The sequence below is a fragment of the Chrysemys picta genome, chromosome 1 (genome assembly GCF_011386835.1).
Source record: "Chrysemys picta bellii isolate R12L10 chromosome 1, ASM1138683v2, whole genome shotgun sequence".
In the NCBI taxonomy this organism is placed as follows: domain Eukaryota; kingdom Metazoa; phylum Chordata; order Testudines; family Emydidae; genus Chrysemys; species Chrysemys picta.
In genome coordinates this window covers 43,759,318-43,781,072 of record NC_088791.1, presented here as the reverse complement: position 1 = coordinate 43,781,072, position 21,755 = coordinate 43,759,318, and the positions used below count along the sequence as shown (strand labels likewise).

Sequence of the window (21,755 nt, the reverse complement as noted above, 5' to 3'; positions counted from 1 at the left end):
ACAATAGTATTCCTGTGTATTTAATAAATTAGCATGGAATTTAAACAAGATTGCCAGTCACAAGGAGAGAGAGAGTGACATTTTGTAACTTTTATATTAAAATGTTCCCAATTAATATTATGTTGTTAAAGATAAGGGTGAAATAACCTAACTTAGTATTGAAGTTAACACCTCTAGGTTGGTTACAGAAAATTTATTTAATAGAGGACCACCAGGCAATACTTTGAATGATGCAACCAAACTTTATTTTAAAAAATGATTAGTTAAACAAACAGGCATTCAATTATTATTTACACAAATGCTACTATTATACAGTAGAACCTCAATTACTGACACCTTGGGAATGGAGGTTGTTCATAACCCTGAACAAGACGTTATGGAATGCTCCTCAGGGCAGACTGTTTGGAGTAGGGTCTCACAGATGTGCCTGCGAACTTTAGCATCTTCATTTTCTACCTGTAAGTGGCTGCCCGGCGAGTGGGGACAGGCAGCTGGTTCTAGCCCCCTGGCTGCAAGGGTGATGAGTGAGGCACCCTGGGGCTGTAGCCCTTTAAAACTGAGCTACTCCTCCAGAGCACAGCATGCACGCAGGAGCTTGGGCTCCAGCTCCAGCAGTAAACATTCCAGGCCAGGTTCCAGCAGGAGCTCGGGAAGTCAGGGCCGGCTTTAGGCCGATTCTCCGGAATCGCGCCCCACGCCTAAGAGGGCCCCGCGCCTTAGGCGCCTTTTTAATTTTTTTTACTCACTCGGCGGCGGTCCGCTCCAGGTCTTCAGTGCCGCGGAAGACGCAAAGCGGACCCCCCGCCACCGAAGACCCGGACCGCCGCCAGGTATTCGAATCGGGCCCCGGAGTTCCTAAAGCCGGCCCTGCAGGAAGTTTCTTTCCCGGCTCTTACTGAGCATGCAAGCTTGTTCCCCTCCCTCCGGGGGAGGAGGGGAAGGAACTGCACCCATAGATTACAGGAAAGCAGAGAAGACCCCAGCACTGCTCCTGCTCTCCCTGCTCAGGGGCCTCACAGCTGTGCCTGTGAAACTAAGTCAGCATCTTCACCTCCTACTTGTAAGTGGCTGTGCTCCCCACCCCCCGTGTGGTGAGTAGGGGGTGAGGGTGGGGACAGGCAGCCCAGATGTGCCTACCTTTAAAATGCAATACAGGCACAATACAATATTCAGGTTTTTTTTGTTTGTTTTTGTTTTTGATCTCCGTTGCTGCCTGATTGCTTACTTCCAGTTCCACATGGTGTCCAGTTAACCGGTCAGTCCATAACTCTGGTTTTCATATCTTTGAGGTTCTACTATACTCACATTCAATGACAAAATGGTATATCAATGGGGGGGGGAGGAAAAGTCCACTGATCACAGAGGAAGTACAGACTTATAACACTAGAACCTAATGGTACCTTCGGAGGTTAACAGGCACTCTCTCACAATTTAACAAAACTACACTTTCTATGCTCCATTATAATCCTAATTAACAGTAAGTTGGCCTCTATCATAATTATATTTCCTCCACCTTCTTGTTGTCTTTTCGCACGACTTAATTTAACATCTGCACCACTGTCCCCCCCCCCACTATCAATATAGATAGCATTTTAGTAAAACATTTACAATTCTCAAAAACATCCATTGAAAACAGTGCTCAAACCAGTTATAACCAAAACATAATGGTAACATAACCCTACATCATGTTGTTGCTGATTCTTACCTTCCCATAATTAATCTCCAAGTTATCTTTGACTTTTTTCACACTAGCAACTTAAGTTTCCCATATTCCTCTACATTTAGGCTAATTTATGCCCCAAACCTAACGTTTACTTATTTCTTAACCAAAGCCATCCTATAGGCTACAGCTCACCTGACAGGATCCTGAATCCTGCTCTTAGTTTAAAGGGGAAAATGTACATACGTTTGCACATAAACCCTAATTATCAAAAATTAAATTATGGTCTAGCTGTTTAACATACAAGTATGAAATTCTAAATATAACTACAAAAATGGGGAAGGACTAATCATAAGGAGGTAGTAAGAAATAATATTCTAGAATCACTTAAATAATCAACAAATGTTATGTGATATAGTCACTTACCTCTAATGTGAATGATAGCACCACATCTGACTTTGACAGCTGAATTTCATTTTCATCTCCTATGTCCAAGAAAGCAGAATTCTGTGATCGCTTTAACTTCTGCAATTTAAATTCTGGGCCACCTTTAGACACTGGAAGACTTTCCAAATTTGCCATTAGCAAATTCACTGAAGACCGCAACTCTTCTATAAACATGTTCTCCATTTCTTTCGCTACAAACTTTGGAAATTTTCTTTCCTTGAAAATATTTTTAAAATTCAGAATGTCATTAATTATGTCATATTATAAATTTTGTTTAACTAACTAAATCAATTGGCTATGTGCTTTCAGCCAGAGATAGTTAATGAAAATATAAATCTGAACTTTAATGATGATCTAGGATTACACATTACAAATACTTGGCTTTGGAAATCTACCCTAAATACATTGCTGTCTTTAGCCAGAAACAATGTGAATTGAATTGAGGAATTCCATCAAATACTTCAAACAGATTAAACCACATTGCAACTTCTTGAGTACTTACAGAGAAAAAGAGATTAAAGGGCATCTTTCAAAGGAGGCAGGGCCAAATAATTCATTCTACCTTAATTTCAGAATGTGAGTACGTACATGCATCTTACACAGTCTCTCTGCTCTACTTGTATGTTCATCAATTTACTGTATCCCTTTAATGTTCACTGTTAATATCTGACACAAAATTCAATTGTCCAGTAGTAATTTTGCTATTAAAAACACTTCATATATGGACACAGAAAGCTTCAAAAAAAGGTAACATCAAACTGTACTCTTATTTTTTTAAATCATTATTTTACATGACAATGCTAATTTTGCTAGAGAAAGGCTTATTTTAAAATGAAACGTATAGGGTAGCTCAGAGCTAACTTTCACTCTCAGTAGGAATTAAACAGACAATAGCGTGTAAGCTCTACCAACCTGCACTGTAAAAAAACAAACAAAAAACAAAACCCCCTACCTACAGTCAATGAGTAATATAAAAGCATTGTGTGATCAGTGGACAAAGAGAAACAATACAGCTTTCTATTAACCAGATATGTGAAGCATGAGGAATAGTACGCCCAACTTTTTGTTGGAAAAAACAGGCATCTGTCTGTTGAACTACAGAAAATTCCCCACTACCTGTTTCTAGTAAGGAGGCTGAAAATGATGTCCATTTAAAATCTTTACAATTGCTTTTTGTTACACATATCATGTACAAGGAATAGCAGGAAGACTTAGCAGTTAAATGACAGATTTCATTCACAAATCACAAGAGCTTTAAAAAAATGTAGGCAAGCATTTTGAGTACCGTTTTATAGATGAGACATATATAGCTTAAGTGACATTCCCAAGGACACTCATTCAGTCAACTGCATCACTGAATATAACTCTAAGGACTCTTGACGCATGATCTGATGAACATGCTTATGCCAGGTAAAGGAAATACCATTCTAATGTTAATTAAGTAACATTTTAACGATTTTAAGATTTGAATGGTTTAAGGGCAACCACCAGAAGACAAGCCAATTACAATCAGAAATATTTTGTACAAGTCTAACAGTCAAAGGCAGTACACACAACAGATTTAAAAAACAAAACAAAACAAAAAAACTTGCTTTGTGACAGCAATGAAATTGTAACAAGTTAAAATTCAGAGTGATTTTAAGCAAAGCCCTTCCCAATGCTTTTCAAATTATAGAGTACAAAATTACATTAAAAATGTCTTACGAGGATAACTGAAATAATATTCTGACTGTATGTGGGAGGTTTTAGAATGTTAAAGATAGAACATTAGTCAATTGTGTTAAATGATCCTTCCTCTTACTTTTTAAAGAAATGTCTTCTGTTCGTCTATGTCCCCTATCCTTACTTTACTTTTTTACCCAATCTTTTCTCAATTATTTTCCATAAGGGTGATCTCCAAATGTCTAACGCAGCACTGACTCAAAGTAGTGGTGGCAACAATAGTGCCTATATTTCAAATCAAGTCACATTTGTAAATTTGCATTGTGCAATAAGCTTCTACTCTGGATTAGATAATTTTCTGCACTCGAAAAAGAAGCCCTCTATTACCCAGTTGCCCCGTCTCATGAAAATAGAGTCTAGCATCTTCAGCATATAGGCTATGTTTTTTTCATAATACATTTCAGGAGAAGTCAAGTTGTGACAAATTGTGATATCTGATATTTATTACAGATATTTTAGAGCAATAAGGTTTCTATTGTTTTCCCCCCTCAATTATATTTCATACTCAAGGTGGGGGATGTAGTCTGGAGAAGTTGATGTAGGAAACCCAAATCTTCTCAAAGATAATGCCTCCCATTAGGCTATAACCATCAGGGCTATGATTAGGATTATTGCAACATAATGGAACAAGTCCATGTTACTGGATGAGAAGTGTATCACTCGATAAAGTACCCTGTTCTCTTTACTCCCTCTGAAGCATCTAGCACTGGCCACTGTTGGTCTGACCCAGTATGGCCATTCTTATGGTCTTAAGCCATCCACTTTTGATAACTGAGACTGGAAGGTCCTCCAACCTGGAAAACAAGCTGAGGGAAAAATGGATTCTCTAGAAGATATGCTAATGAATCCTGAAAGAAAAGGTTAAAAGGCTAGAAGGAGAAGTAGGAGATAGTTCAGGCTGAGACACTTGAAACCTGGGTGGTGTGAGTGCTGATAGGCTGTTGTATCAGACAAGGAAGTCAGACTCCAGGGTCTCGTGGACAGGAGAGACAGTGGAGAAGGCTAGTCTGTCTGCTGCATGTCTGTAAGAAACATGATCCACCAAGTTAGGGAAGTCAAAATCAGTCGGACATGATGCTGGCCACATCAGTCCCTTGTGTACTACTGGCTATGAAACTGACAAGCCTTAACCATGTTATTGACTTGGGGGAACTTTGTTATGAAGAGGATGGTGATCAATTGTTCTCCATGTCCAATGAAGGCAGAACAACAAATAATGGGCTTAATCTGCAGCAAGGGAGAGTTAGGTTAGATATTAGGAAAAACTTTCTAACTATGTAGTTAGGCTCTGGAATAGGCATCCAAGAGAGGTTGTGAAATCCCCACCCTTGGAAGTTTAAGAACAAGTTAGACAAACACCTGTCAGGGGTGGTCTAGGTTTACTTGGTCCTGCCTCAGCACAGGGACCTGGACTCAATGACCTCTCAATGTCCCTTCCAGCCCCATCGTTCTAGGATTACTAACATGGTATTGATTCTGCTCCCTAACAGGATGAACACAACAACCCCAGTCAAGTTTCCATGAAGAATATTCATAGAAAACAAATTTAAAGAAGCCTTGCAAACCATTACTAAAAGAAACTGAGCATGTGCCCTCTTTTGCTTCTTTATGATACACAAAGAAAGCCCAAAAATTGTTTGTTATTTGCTTTCTTTATTTTGTTGTAAATACAGAAAAGTAAAGAATATAATATTTGGTCCTCCCTGTTCTTGCTGGAGAACTTCTAGGAAGTCTCAGAGTTCACAATATACATCTCTAACACTTTAATTGTAAGGGAAAAGGTGTTCAATCTTAATTAAAAAAAAAGGCTTCCTTTATTCAAAATGCTAGGCAATGAAGTTAAATAGGTGTTAACAAAACAAACAACTTTTCTAGTCTGACTAAAATTAAAATTCGTTAAAACAGATGTTAGCATTATAAGAACGTTTTTAGACTTTATGGAATGCTTGTAGGATGCTGCATGTATTAATCCTACTTACAATATCTGTATCCCATGGTATAAAGTTATATTGCGTGTTTGCATTGTAAATCTCTGTAATGTGTATCACTAAACAGGAAAAGAAGCATTAATTAAGGTAAAGTGCTCGTCTTGCACACAAGATGGCCCATTGAAAGTAAATGAGACATTGTGTAGTACCAAAGGACAGAGACCTTGTTGATTGCATTCCTCACTCCAGGAAGGGAAACCTGTGCATGAACTCATCCCATCAGCTTGGAATCTGAGGTGAAGGGGATAAAAATCCCCATCAAAGAGAAACTTGGTCTCTTTATGCTGCCAGGACTCTGAGGGGCAAAGATTCCTAAATATAAGCAAGAAATCCCCATGCTGCCTATCATGTGTAAGCCCTAAAGGACACCTAAAGCTGCTTATTATAGAAACTTATATTACCTTTTTAAATCTAAGACGGTAACTCATTTGTTTCCTGTTTTAACCTTGTAAATAACTCCCATTTCTTTTCTTAGTTAATAAATCTTTAGCCAGGATTGGCTACAGGCGTTGTCTTTGATTTGAGATCTGAGTAGAGTTGATCTGAGGTAAGTGACTGATCCTTTGGGACTGTGAGTTACCTAAATATTATTGTGATTTTTGGTGTAAAGTGATCATCTAACACATATTCCAGCTTGCCTGGGTGGCAAGATAGACTGGAATGCCCAAGGGAACTGTCTGTGACTCCATGGTAAGACTTGTTTCAGAGTGGTAGCCGTGTTAGTCTGTATCAGCAAAAAGAATGAGGAGTACTTGTGGCACTTTAGAGACTAACAAATTGGGTTTTAGCTCACGAAAGCTTATGCCCAAATAAATTTGTTACTCTCTAAGGTGCCACAAGTACTCCTCATTCTTCCATGGTAAGACTGTCATAGTGCTTTAGGAGTTCACACTTGTTACTGGGTTGGTGAAATCTAATTATAGAGCATACAATCAGTTTGGGTGTCTGCCCTGTTTTTTGACCGTCTGCCCTGAGGTTGGCACGCACGATCGTGAGCCACTCCAGATGGCGTGACACGACCCAATCCCCATTTATTTGAATATTTCTGATCTCAAGCACATTTCAGATATATGGAGCAATACAGTATTCGCTACACCAAACCAGTTAATAAAATACAGTAACTGTTATTTTGGTATGTATAAAGATAACTTAATTGTATTGTCAAAATAACAAAACATATATACTTCTAATTTATTTATTATACTCCCCGCTGAAGTGTTCATTTTCATTCATTCAGTATGATTGAGTAGCTCATGGAAAGGACTGAAGTGAAGTCACAAGTGAGTTGAGCTTTGCTATAGTGAAAAGCATGTTGCATTTTCACTGTCTGATATATCTTGACGCACCATATGAGCTTCACATAAATGAAAGAAACTGGCAGAGAATTCAACAGAATTATTTCTACTTTTCTGAATATAAAAATAAACAAAAATGTGGAGGGGAAAAAACAAGATCAAAGTAAACTTAAAATACTAAATACTAAAATAAATGAATATCTGTTAATTAGCATAGGATATTGAACAGGAAGGAAAGGGCTATAGTATGTGGCAATGAAGTGGAACAAACATTTCAAGTAGTCTTCTCTCATATCTTACAAGTTCCCTTATGGAAAAATCCTATGGAATTTAATAGAGAATTATAGCTGTGCCATTGAATTCCACAGGCTGATTTAAACATTCTATAGATAAGAAACAATTTTCTATTAGACTCTGTAGATTGTTTAGAATAGAGTTATATTAAACTCTATTAGCTACAATCCTGTTAAATTATATAGGACTAGCCCATAAATGTGTATTACAATCATAGGCAGACCTAATAAAACAATTAAATGAAAAAAGTTTAATAAAGCCCTGTTATGAAGCAAATATTTCCAAATAGAATGTAAAAGGTTAAAGAAATTTTCCACTGGTCCAAACCTATGCTATTAAAGAAAGGGACCATGGACAAACATGATGCAGACTACGGCTGGAATTATCTCCCTGAACTTTTGAAAGTAAAGGCTAAGTCAAAATGTAACTTAAGAAGAATGCACAGTTTAAGTTTCTTTAAGGTCAAAATAAACAAACACCAACAGACTTTTAAAAATTAAAGCATTTAATCTAAAGCCCCAAGTACCATGAATGTTACATTATGGTTATCAGCTTTTATTTACTTATTTTGATAGGGATATATGCTATGTTAAAAAGCGCTATAGGGAATTCTTATTTCTGTGTGTGATTCTCTGATCATTGGTGAGTATCATTCCCTCATGTCTGAGAGAAATTTTACTAGTCCTGGATCACATATAGGTAATCTCTCTCTCAAACTCTGACTCTCTCTCTCGCTCTCAAAAAGAACAGGAGTACTTGTGGCACCTTAGAGACTAACAAATTTATTTGAGCATAAGATTTTGTGAGCTCAGTCCACTTCATCAGATGCATAGAATGGAACATATAGTGAGGATATATATATACACATACAGAGAACTTGAAAAGATGGGAGTAGCCCTACCAACTCTAAGAGGCTAATTATACACACACACACACACACACACACACACACACACACACACCCTACCTATTAAAGTAAGTGAAAGTACTTGTCACTCCATTCTTATTGTGATAGGTAATGAAAAGTGAAAAGATATAAAATAGGCCAACAGTTGAGAGAGAGGGTCATCTATGCTAATGGGGCTTAGTTTGCCGCCTTCCCTCAAGTTGCCAGAATACCCCCATAGCATTCATTACCCCCTGCCCCACCCCGCCCCGCCCCCGCACACTGCAGGCTGCAAGGGGGATAGTGTAATGCTGTTTACATGAACTCTACATTGCTCCTATGCAGGTGGAATTCTGCCCCAGCTGCTTGTGGATCATCTGTGTCCCTGCATGCAGCCAGAATGACCTATTGGAGCTGGAACCAGGGCCAGAACTGGTCCCTAAATCTCAGGGATCAATTCACCCATTACTGAAATGCAGCATTTGTTTGCTCATTTTGAAGACTGAAAAATAACAGACAGTTGAAAGTAGGAGAGAAATTGAACAGGCAACCACTGAATCATTGAATATGATTACATGAGCTGGAGTTTGGCCAGGACATTGGCACTAGCATTTCAACATTACTGCAGTACTACTGTGACTTAAATGCTCTACAGAGAGCCCAAACTTGTGGCTAACAAATATCACACTACATGAGCGTCTCTTTATTCTGCTGTTAATGGGACAATTTTTATTGTGAAGTGAATATTGACAGGAAAGCAAAAAGCTCTCTCAACTGTGGCATAATTTCCTAATATGGATAAAAATCCATTATACCAAGATACACTTTGATATACATTTCTAAGTTCTATCAGCTGGAAAGAGATAATAAATATACTGTAGTTTGTCTTCTTGAATGATTCTAGATCAACACTTTCTAACATTCTTGCATTCACTAGGTACAGTAGCTAATCTTTTTTTGATAATATATATACCTGGTGTATAATTATGAACTCTAATATCAAAATTAATATGTAATTTTACAGGAAAAAATGGGTCAGATCTTAAAGTATCATGTGCTGGGGAAACTTTAAAAATATATGTTGATCACCAAAGACTAGTTCTGTCAGTCTTTTTAAGTTGGGTCACTGCTGGTAAAAAAGCCAGCTTTCAAGGAAAGAATCCATAATTCCTAATTTTGATGGACAAAAATAAAAGCCATCTGGGAATACCTTACACATGACAAACAATTCCTCTGAGTGCAAGAAGCCGGTCTTAAATTGTTGTTGTAATGGAATGGTAAATGGTATTATACTGTTCAGCAACTAGGTGGCACTGTGTGAAAAATACCATTTTTAAACTAACTTCAGCCATAGCTGGCAGAGCAGTAAAGGATCTTATGATGAACAGAGCTGATGTGTATAAGCAAGCTCTGTGACCAGTCCATATCTGATACAGAAGAACATGGCATGAGATCAGAAATAAAGTAAGAATAGAAACAAAAGAAAAACAGCAACAAAGGTTACAGACAGAAGGAACAAAGCAACAAAAGTTGTAGGACCTTATCAATATGCTAATCTTCAATGCCCCAGAGAACTTCAGCTTTGACAAACATTTACAATGGACAGACTGGAAACAATAATTTTGCATTGCAAACAAACTCCACAAAGAAACTGGTGATATAGAAGTATTTTCTGTAATTTATGCTATGGGAAAGCAAGCAGAGCATATATTTAAATGCTCTGATTTTACTGAAGACAATCACAAACATGACTGTGAAAGAGTTCTGGCTATGTCTTTATACTCCAGAGAAATGCAGTTTATCAAAGAGCTTTTTTTTGCAGCAGAGAATTCAAGAACCAGGGGAAATGTTGTATGTTTTATAAGAGCTCTACATGTATTGGCTGAAAACTGAGATTTTTGGGAATGCAAAACATGAAAATATCAGACAGGCTGGTTATTGGGTTAATTGATAAAAACCTTTCACAGCAGCTACAAGTGAAGAGAGATTTAACCCTAGCCACAGCTATACAGAATGGCAAAGCAGTCAGAATTAGTCAAAGAACAGAACAAAAAGCAGGAGCAACCTGAAAAACCTGAAAATAGCTTAAAAAGTATAAACAGACACTTGAAAGTGAAAAGTCATTATTATAAAACCATTGAGGCAAGGAGAGAGAACTACCAGGCTAAGATGGACAAACTCCCGATGCTGAAGGTGTGGAAAAAATCATAACCCAAGAAATGATGCATGTCCAGCCAGAGGCACACAGTGTAATGCATGAGTATGAAATATGGACATGTTGCAACTGTTTGCCACACCAGTAAGGTAGCAGAATTCTAGTACAGACAATAAAGAGCCACTGCTTCTGGGATCTATCACTTAGGATGACATAGAGCCTGTCTGGAGAGAGAATCTGAATATTCATGGTAATACTATTGACTTTAAAATTGACTCAGGAGCTGACGTCATAGCCCTCTCTGAGGGGCCTTACAATCACTTTCAACCCCAGAAGTCTCCTGACACAGCTCTGACTAGCCTGGAGGCATTCTGAACTGCATCCCCAGTTCACTACAGAAACAACTTACAATGACAAAAGCTATTCATTCTGACTGCATGTGATCAAAGGACTACAGACCCAGCCTTCTCAGCCACAGTGTGCCTAGTGAGAAAGGCAGAAGAACTCAATGGAGGATTTGATGATATTGCACTTTTGAAAGAAGATCCAGTGCAAATCAACTAGAGCAGGGGTTGGCAACCTTTCAGAAGTGGTGTGCCAAGTCTTCATTTATTCACTCTGATTTAAGGTTTTGCGTGCCGGTAATACATTTTAATGTTTTTTAGAAGGTCTCTCTCTATAAGTCTATATATTATATAACTAAACTATTGTATTGTAAAATAAACAAGATTTTCAAAGTGTTTAAGAAGCTTCATTTAAAATTAAATTAAAATGTTGATCTTACGCCGCTGGCCCACTCAGCCCGCTGCTGGTCTGGGGTTCTGCTCACGTAGGCCGGCAGTGGGCTGAGCGGGACCTGTGGCCGGAACCCCAGCTGGCAAGGGGTGAGCAGCCAGAACCCCAGACCGGCAGTGGGCTGTGCAGGGCTGGTGGCCAGGACCCCACAGCCCACTGCCGCTCAGGGGTTCCATCCGCCGGCTCCTGCCAGCCGGGATGCCAGCTGCCAGACCCGCTCAGCCCGCTGCCGGTCTGGGGTCCCGGCCCTGCCCACATACAGGGGATACCTACCTTCTCCCTGGTTCTGGCCCATTCTCTTCCTCTCTCTGCACTGAGCTGAGGGTGGGAGTGCACTGAGCACAGGGCTGGGGGTGAAGGGTCTGGCCAGGAGCAAGAATGAGGGAGGGGGCTCAGGGTTGGGGCAGGAGATTTGGGTGTGGGGCACTTACCTGGGCAGCTCCCATTTGGTGTGAGAGGTGCAGGTGGATATGTGGGGGGGGTGTGTGTGTGCAGGAGCTCCCGTCTGGTGCTCAGGGTGGGGGTGTGGGGGGTGCAAGAGTCAGGATGAGGGGGGTGTATGGGGTGTGGGAGCGCTGGGTATGTGGGGGGGTGCAAGAGTCAAGGCAGAAAGCTGGGGGCATGTGAGGGGGGTGCAGTTGTCAGGGCGGGGGGGGGGCTGGGTATGTGTGGGGGTGCCAGAGTCACGGCTGGGGTCGTGAAGGAGTCAAGCAGAGGGCTGGGTGTGTGTGAGGGGGGTACAGGGCTCAGGGCAGGGGCCTGGGGTGTGTGTGGAGCACAGGGCTCAGGGCATGGGCATGGGGGACGTGCGAGGCTTTGGGGCTCAGGACAGAGGGCTGGGTGTGTATGTGGGGGGGCTCAGGGCAGAGGGCTGGGAGTGCGTGGGGGGGGCATGGCAGAGGGCTTCTCCCACTCCTGCAGCCCCCAACTAGTTCACCCACTCGGGGCCCCGTGGCGCACCGCACGAGCGCAACTAGTGCCCCCTGGCAAGAGAGTCCCCTCTGGCTGTGTCTGGAGGAGCTGCTCCGGGTGGCGCATGACCCCGCGGTATGTGAGCTCCTCGTCCCAGGGCTCTCTGGCCACCACCGATTCCCGCTCACCTGCACCTGCTGTGCGCTCAGCGCCGCTGGGCTCTCCACTCCTCCCAGCAAGTACCGATCCATGGCCGCAGCCGGGTGCCTCCTCCCGGGGAGGCTCAGCAGCCGGCGCTTACTGCCGCCGGGAGTCGGGAACGGGTCCGGCAGCGAACCCACTCCTCCGGCGCGCCGCCAATCCACCATGGCCAGCTATATCAAGGCAGCCCAGGTAAGCGGGCTCCTTGCTGAGTGAGGGGACGCGGGAGCCCACAGGCCGCTGAGGCGGCTCCTCTCTAGGGTGGCGCAGGCTCTGCCCCTCACTGGCTGCGTGTCCTCGGGACTCAGGCAGGCAGCAGCTTGCCATTAAAAATCGGCTCATGTGCCATCTTCGGCACGCGTGCCATAGGTTGCCCACCCCTGAACTAGAGAGACAATACTGAACCATACAGTATACAAACACCCCTACCCGAGAGACTTTGGAAAAGACAAGCTGCAGATTTATGCAAATTCAGAATCATTACCCGGTCATACTGGACTATTTTTCCAGGATATAGAAATAATGTACTTGAAAGACATAAGATGTCACAGTGTTATCAAGAACCTGAAGTGCACTTTTGCTTACTACGGTATTCCAAAACAACTAGTGATAGACAATGGATCACAATTTACTGCAGCAGAATTTAAGTCATTCCAAACAAAATATGATTTTGGTCATATTAGTAGCAGCCCATATTACCCAAAAGTGAGTAGAGAGACTGAGAGAGCTGTACAGACAACCAAGAAAATCCTACAGCAAGAAGATCCATTCCTTGCTCTTTTGAGTCACAGAGCAACACCAATGGCGACTACTGGATATAGTCCAGCACACTCAGAACTACTGTTCCAACTTTGGAAAAGAATCTATTTCTAAGTGGCCAGATATGAAAAGAGTAGCCATATACGATAAAAAAAGCTAAAAGAGCTTATGAACACTTTTACAACAGACATCATTCATTTAGAGAATTGCCAGGTCTAGCTCCTGGTGACCATGTTCATGTCAAATTGGATAGAAAAAAATATGAACAACTCCAGCTGTCACGTAGAAAAAGAATTCAACGCCCAAATCATGTGATCGAGACCAATAGTGGAGAGTTCAACCGAAACAGTCAACATCTACAGTTTGTTCCTCAGAAAGAACAATTAACAAAGCCAAGTCTATAGATGATACACACAGAACAAGAAGACAACTCAAAGATTCCAAATTGACCACAGCCAATTGTTGCAACTAATGGACACTTAGATAACCAAGGTGTGGTGTGTTTGGGTCATGTAATTAAAAAAACAGAACAATTCAGAGACACTTAACAGACTGATACGTATTGAACTTATTGTAAAGGGTAGGAATGTAGAACTCAAAAGGGGGAGATGTCATGGAATGCTAAACTATATTACACTGTTCAGCCACTAGATAGCACTGTGTGTAAAAGATCTTATTTAAAGGAACCTTAATCATACCTGGCAGAGCATTAAAGGATCTTATGATGAATGCAGCTGGTGTGTATAAGCAAGCTCTGTGACCAGTCCACATCTGGTACAGAAGAATGTGACAGTTGTATTCCTTTTAGAAATGTCTGAACTATTAATAGTAACTGTTTTTATAAACCACTTTATGAAGTGGAAATGATTTCTAGATAAAAATCTCCTAGTTGTGAACTATTAAAAGAATATAAAAACTTTTTATGATGTTTCCTCTTTTTATCAATTTTGAAGCACCTGATTTCTTGGGTGACCTCTGGGGCTCTCATATCTACAGCAACAGATATTTTTTATGGATTATCAACAGGAAAAGGCAGGATTGAAGATTGAAAAGGCCCTTGTAAAAGGACCTCCCATAACTGTAAACAAAGATTTAGAAGATTCTAAGAGGGCATGGAACTTCACCCCTTGTGCAGTATATCCAAAATGGGAGCTGGGATTTTCGTTGCTTTGTGCAAAAGCATGCCCTTGGTACACAGAAACCATGACATTTCCAACCTGTTTCGAAAGAGTGCAAAATCTACATATTTCCAGAATATGCACTTGTGTAAAGGAAGGAATTAGAGTAGAAGCAGAGTAGAGGAGGAATGGAACTAAACTTTAGTGTAAGTCATATTAACATTTTCACTTCCTTTAAAATGAATTTTAATCATCCAAAAAGTAAGTTTTACTTTTTAGAAAGCTTATCCAGCAGAATTATTATTTTGGTCATATTTCATCCAACTAGTCCTGAGAGTGGCTATTTTTGCTTCTCTATCCCTCCACCCTTTAAAAAAAAAAAAAAACAGGTCTGGAGTAAACAGTTGTCTTCTGCTATTCTACAAAACATCATGGTCTCCCCAAGTGGCCTCATTCTGCCACCACCAGAGAGACTAAGAAAAAAACAGTTACCTACCTTTCATAACTGCTGTTCTTCGAGATGTGTTGCTCATGTCCATTCCAAGTACATTGCGTGTACAGTCGTCAGAAGGTTTTTCCCCTAGCTGTACCCGTCAGGTCGGCTGTGGAGCATGCTGGAGTCGCGCCTTCATGGCAGTCTATATAGGTCCCTGCTGACCTGCCACCTCCTCAGTTTCTTCTTGCCGGAGTACTCCAAAAGAGGGGTAGGCGGCTGGGTCTTGGAATGGACAGGAGCATCACATCTCGAAGAACAGTTATGAAAAGTAGGTAACTGTTTCTTTTTTTCTTCGAATGCTTGCTCATGTTGATTCCAACTAAGTGACTCCCAAGTGGTTCCCAGGAGGAAAGGTCGAAGTTCACTGAATCACAAACTGCAGCACCGCCCTACCAAATGCGGCATCTTCTCTAGCCTGCTGAGTAATGGCATAATGTGATGTAAAGGTGTGGATCAACGACCACATCGTTGCCCTGCAGATGTCTTGAATGGGAACCTGCACCAGGAATGCCACTGAGGAAGCCTGCGCTCTTGTGTAGTGCGCTGTCAATGCTGGGGCAGGTATCTTTGCTAGCTCATAGCACGCCCTGATACAGGCCATGATCCATGACAAGATCCTTTGGGACAACACCGGGAGCCCCTTCATCCGCTCAGCAATTGCAATGAAAAACTGTATTGACTTTAGAAACGGCTTAGTCTATTTAATGTAAAAAGCTAATGCTCGTCTGACATCCAGGGAGTGGAGCATCTGTTCCCGGTTACTAGCATGCTGCTTAGGGAAGAACAGTGGGGAAAAAAATGTCCTGATTTGCATGGAATTGTGAAACTACATTTGGGAGGAAGGCTGGATGCGGCCACAACTGTACCTTGTCCTTGTAAAAACAGTACAAGGGGGCTTGGACATCAAGGTCTTAAACTCAGACACCTTCCTGGCTGAAGTTATAGCCACTAGGAATGCCACTTTCCAGGAAAGATAGAGGAATGAGCATGTTGCTAGGGGCTCAAAAGGAGGGCTCATTAGCCTTGAGCACACCAGGTTGAGATCCCCTGGGGGGAATCGGCCAGCTTACCTGAGGGTACAGTCTATCTTGCCCTTTGAGGAAGCGGCCAACCCTGAGGTTAGCGAATACTGGCAGACCAGCAGAACCAGGATGGAAAGCCAAGATGGTGGCCAGGTGCATCTTTATTGATGACAATGCCTGGCCTTGCTGGTTTAGGTGCAGTAAATAATCCAGAATAAAAGGAATCAATGACTGTAAAGGTGGAGTGTCTTTTTTCAGTGTCCAAATTGAGAATCTCTTCCACTTAGCCAGATAAGTGGCTTGAATGCATGGTTTCCAAGACTGCCAAGAAGAACCTCCCTAATGGAATCTGAGGCTACATCTACACTACAGGGGGGAGTCGATTTAAGATACGCAAATTCAGCTACATGAATAGCGTAGCTGAATTCGACGTATCGCAGCCGACTTACCCCGCTGTGAGGACGGCGGCAAAATCGACCTCTGCGGCTTCCTGTCGACGGCGCTTACTCCCACCTCCGCTGGTGGAGTAAGAGCGTCGATTCGGGGATCGATTGTCGCGTCCCATCGGGACGCGATAAATCGATCCCCGAGAGGTCGATTTCTACCCGCCGATTCAGGTGGGTAGTGTAGACCTAGCCTGAGCATGTGAGCTCCAAGGGGTTTAGCCATGGAGTTTCCTTACCATGAGGTGGAGAGACTCTAGATTGGAATGCTGAGGTGGCCATGACCCTGTGTGATCAAGTCGGGAACCCGGGGCAGTGTTATAGGTGTATGCATCAACAGGTCTAGAAGCATGGTGAACAAGTGTTGACATGACCATGCTGGTGCTCTCAAGATCATTGATGCTCCTTCTCTGTGGACCTTCAGCAGGATCTTGCATATGAGTGGGAAGGGCGAGAATGCATACAGCAGGTGTCTATTCCAAGGGAGAAGAAAGGTATCTACGAGCAACCTCAGGCCATGATTCAGGAAGGAACAGAGCTGCTGACACTTCCTGCTGCGCCATGTTGCGATCTGGGGAAATTCCCACCTTTGGAAGGCATTGATTACGACATCCAGACGGAAGGACCACTCGTAATTGTGAAAAGACCTGCTGAGATGATCAGCCAGTTTGTTCTGAGAGTCCGGAAGGTGAGATGCCTGCAGATGTATGGAGTGGGCAATGCAGAAGTCCCACAGCTTGAGGGCTTCCTGGCAGAGGGGAGAGGAGGGAGCATCACCCTGTCTGTTTATATAAAACAACGCTGTTATATTGTTTGTCAATACTGATACACATCTGCCCTCCATATGGATTTGAAACATCTGGCAAGCATGGAAAACCACATGTAGCTCCCTTACACTAATGGGCAGTGGAAGTTCTGCTTGGGACCAGAGACTTGGAGTCCTGGTTCTTCCGAAGTGCGCGCACCCCAAACCCATTGCCGACACGTCCGTTACTAGAGACAGCGAAAGTTGGGGCCCGGAGAAAGACACTCCCACACACACCACTTGTGGGTCGAGCCACCACCAGAAGGACTCAATAACTGGAGGAGAGAGTGTGACCAACTTGTCTAGGTGGTCTCGGTTCAGCCTATACACTGAGGCTAGCCAAGCCTGAAGGGGACAGAGCCACAACCTGGCATGCTGTACTACATATGTACAAGTGGCCATATGGCTAAGCAGCTTCAGGCAATTTTTCACCATAATGGTGGGGTATCGCCGGAATTCCTCTATGGTGGCACCCATGGTGAGAAAGCAAGTTTCCAGAAGAAATGCCCTGGCTTGATCGGAGTCTAGGAGAGCTCCTATGAACTCTATCCTCTGAGTAGGAGTTAGGGTCCATTTCACCATGTTCAGTATCAGACCAAGCCTGTGGAATGTTGTCCGAACTAGGCTCACATGAACCTCCACTTCGTCCTTGGAGTGGCCTTTGATTGGCCAGTCGTCTAGGTATGGGAATACTTAAAGTTGCTGCTTCCACAAGAAAGCTGCCATAACCTACGTGCACTTGCTGAACACCCAAGGGGCTGCCGAGAGGCCGAAGGGGAGAACAGTAAACTGGTAGTGAGTGTTGTTGACCACAAAGCGGAGGAGCTGTTTGTGGGACGGGACTATGGAGACACATGAAAGTACATATCCTTCAAGTCAAGGGCAGTGTACCAATCCCCCAGATCCAGAGAGAGGATAATGGAAGCCAGGGAGACCGTGCGAAACTTTAACGTCTTCATCAACCTGTTGAGGTTTCGCACGTCTAAAATAGGTCTGAGCCCACCGTTGGCCTTCGGGATTAGGAAATACCGGGAATAGACCCCCCCCTGGCCCTTGAACTCCAGAGGGACCTCCTCTCCCACTTCGAATTGTAGGGTGTTTGCACCTCCTGCATGAGAAGTTGCTCATGAGAAGGGTTCCTGAAGAGGGACGGGGAATGAGGGTGGGAAGGTGGGAGTAAACAGAATTGGAGAGAATATCCCAATTCTACCATGCTCAAGACCCATTGGTCTGAGTGCTCAGGCATGGTAGAAATGGGATAGATTATCACAAAGGGAGGGGAAGGATCTGGGATCTGGACTGGTGCGTTGCCCCCGGGTCCACCTTCAAAGTTTGGCTTGGAGGTTGAGGACTGCTACGCTGAATCCAGGCCCTAGTTCAAGGATGACTGAGAGGTTCTCTGTCTATTACTCCTGCCCCACTTCTTGCTATAGTCCTGTTTAGGTGGGACAGGGTAGAAGCAAGGGGTAAGATGTGGCTTAAAATGCTTACTGGGGTGGGGGGGGCTGGCATATGGAGCCCCAGGGACTTTAGTATTGCCCATGAGTCTTTCAGGCTATGGCGCTTAGAGTCTGTTTGCTCCAAGAAAAGCCCTAAACAGTCAAAAGGAAAGTCCTGGATTGTCTGCTGGACTTTGTGCAGGAGTCCCGACACCTGAAGCTATGAGCTCCTTCTCATGGCTATGACTGTCGACAAAGTACGGGTTGCCGAGTCCACCCAATCTAGAGAGGCCTGTAAGGAGGTCATCGCAATGACCTTGCTTTCCTCAAGAACAGCAGCAAACTCCTAGGGGAAGTACACCAGGAGTAGCTCCTTGAATTTGGACAACATGGTCCAAGAGTTAAAACTGTAGCGACTAAGGCTGCCTGCTGGTTGGAAATGTGAAGCAGGACCCCCCCGGTAGAATACACCTTCCTACTGAAGAGATCCAGTTTCTTCACCTCCTTGGCCTTAGGAGTAGGTCCCAGTTGTCCTTGCCTTTCCTTTTGGTTGGCAACCTCCACCACCAGAGTGCCCAGCTGAGGGTGAGTGAACAGGTATTCATACCCTTTTGAAGGTACTTCAAAATACTTCCTCTCCACCCCTTTGGCTGTGGGGGGAGAGGAGGCGGGTGTTTGCCACAACGCTTTAGTAGTGTTGTGGATGGCCTTAATGAGGGGCAAAGCCACCCCTGAGGGACCTTCAGGCACCAGAATGTGAACCATGGGGTCAGTCTCCTCCAACACCTCCTCTACCTGCATGCCCAAATTTTGAGCCATCCTTCTGAGCAACTCCTGGTGGGCTCAGTTGTCCATGGTGGATGTTCCCGCCATGCCTTCATCAGGGGAGTATAAGGAAGATGCCCACAGGGGCACCAGGTCTTCCTGACCCTCCGGTTGTGGGGATCCCCCCATGCCAACACATCCTGGTACTGGCCCCAGTGCCGGGTCCTGCTGCGGTCTCAGTGCTGGCCTGTGTGCTCATCTCTTGGCCTCGTGGAGGTTCACGGGCTACAGATGATGATGGTGGAGGGCTCATGGCTCCGATACCACCTACAAGGACCTGGACTCCAGCCCTTGAGCTTGGTAGTAGGCCCACTGGGTCCAGAAGGGCCATTGAGCAGGCGCCTGCCACTGCGGTGGCCATGGCATCATAGGCAACGGTTGCCCTTCCTCTCATCTGGAACGGAGCTGGCATCGCCTAGACGCATACAACTCCGCCTCTGAGTCAGACGAGGACTCTGATCTCAGTGACCAAGGTGTTGCGGAGCGAGATGGTGCCGGGGAACAGTGTCAAGGCAAGGACGAGGAGTGCCACATCATTGCCGGCTTGCCCTTAGAAGGCACGGTGCCACTTTGTGGTACCTGTGTGGGTGACTATGCCGTCATTGCTATGAGGTCCCTACCTGCCTCAAAAGGTGTCCGGCGTGGAGGGAAGGTCTAACTCCTCCACCCAACAACCCCATACCAGGGACTCCATCAGAACCAGACTCGACGGATTTCCCTGTGAGGCCGGAGTCGACTGTGCCGGCTGAGTCGGATCCAAAACAAGGTGACCCGGTGTGCCCCACTGGTGCCTCTTCACTCCACTACTCTAGTGGGAGAGCAACCTCTTCTTTTTCCTTGTGCGGCACTAGTGAATGAGAGCAATGCCTGGCACTTGCACCGGAGGAGGTCTTCAGTACTGGGGAATGGTGGTGCAAAAGGTCCCTGGAGCCCGAGTCCTTTCTCAGTGCCACAGCCTCGCTTACTGAGGCCGGTGCACTCCACACCAAAGTGCTGAGCTTGGGGACGAAGGGCTGGCTCCATGAGGAGCAATTTCACCCTAAAGTCCCTTTCCTTCTTAGTCCTTGGGCACAAGCTTCTACAGATTTTGCACTTCTCAGTCTGATGGGCTTCCCCAAACACTTTAAGCAACAGTCACATGGGTCTCCCTTTGGCATAGGCTTCAGACAGGACCCACACGGGTTGAACCCTTGAGACCAAGGCATGCCCCGGTCCCCGGGAGGGAAAGGTGGTGGGGGAAACCCCCAACTAAAACTTACCTTAACTAACTATGAACTACTGGAACTAACTAATACTAAGTTTTAACTATTTCAGGTACAACAAGAGAAAGTCCACTAGTGGATAGCCTGCAAAAGAAGAGAGCTGCTCCAACAACCATCAGTGGCGTTAAGAAGGAACTGAGAAGGCGGTGGTTCGGCAGAGACCTATATACACTACCAGGAAGGCATGACTCCAGGGGGTCCAAAGCCAACACGACAGGTACCACTAGGGGAAAAAACCTTCCGACAACTGTGCACGCGGCGTTCACACACCTACTTGGAATGGACATGAGCAAGCACTTGAAGAAGAAAAAGGTTTTTTAAATACACACATTGAGCAAACCATATATATGATTGGGATATCCATTAGAGCTACTCTAGCAAGGGACGGGGAACCACCAGAATACAGAACTAGTACAGAAGTTCCTTGTTTATGGCCCAGTGCCTCCCAGGGAATACTAGGTGTGGGGGAGGCTCATATGGCTCTTTCTGCAATTGGGAAATCCTGCCCCCAACCATGGAGTGATGTGGCCTGTGGTACAAAGGTAGTGATGTACTCTCCTAATGAATACTGCCAGAGATTTACTCCCCATTATCTTCCGCCCATAGTTTTTAACATGGGAGGACATGGTCTGGGCCATAGGAATTATATGGCCTTGTCTACATAATGATTTAGTTCACAGAAAGCTGACATGTGAATCTACCCTGCACTAGCTTGCCATTCACTAATTGTCCGTATGGACCCTGCTGATGCGCATTAACAGGTCAGTGGTGCACTCTGGTCTGGCTTTATAGGTTGAGGGATATAAAAATAGATCCAATTTTCTAAAACATTTATAAAAAATATTCTCTTTAATCTATCCACTAGCATTTAGGATGGCCTGCACAACTCTCTGATGGCTTTACTACTTGTAATGCCAAAATCCAACCCAAACTCATGCGAATACAAATTTTATACCATACCATACTCACGTGTGTACGAATTACACACACTCTTTCTTTTCTCTCCAACTGAGCTCGCTGACAATGGCAGAATCAGATCACAGTATATATGACTTATCAAGGTCTCTCTCTCTCCTCCCCCCCCGTGTGCATATATATATATATATATATATATATATATATATATATATATATATATATATATATATATAAAAAACACGAGAGAGACAGAGACAGAGACAGACGCTCTAGACTGGAACTAGTCTGTTCTTCTAAACTGCTGCACAGTACA

At 43.9% G+C, this 21,755-nt stretch overlaps 1 protein-coding gene and 1 long non-coding RNA gene across 15 annotated transcripts in view; one reads left to right on the top strand and one right to left on the bottom strand.

The window, feature by feature from the left end:
- The window catches only part of CADPS2 (calcium dependent secretion activator 2), a 568,361-nt gene that overhangs the window by 319,228 nt on the left and 227,378 nt on the right, over window positions 1-21,755 (bottom strand). For all 14 annotated transcript variants that reach the window (XM_065555914.1, XM_065555920.1, XM_065555939.1 and 11 more), the window contains one exon: window positions 2,087-2,323. In XM_065555914.1, coding sequence (XP_065411986.1) covers window positions 2,087-2,323 — 237 coding nt within the window. The remainder of the gene's footprint in view (window positions 1-2,086; window positions 2,324-21,755) is intronic.
- LOC135973269 (uncharacterized) lies at window positions 604-21,639 on the top strand. Its single transcript, XR_010590085.1, has 3 exons — window positions 604-1,060; window positions 6,293-6,364; window positions 20,577-21,639. It is a non-coding gene; the product is annotated as an uncharacterized LOC135973269 (long non-coding RNA).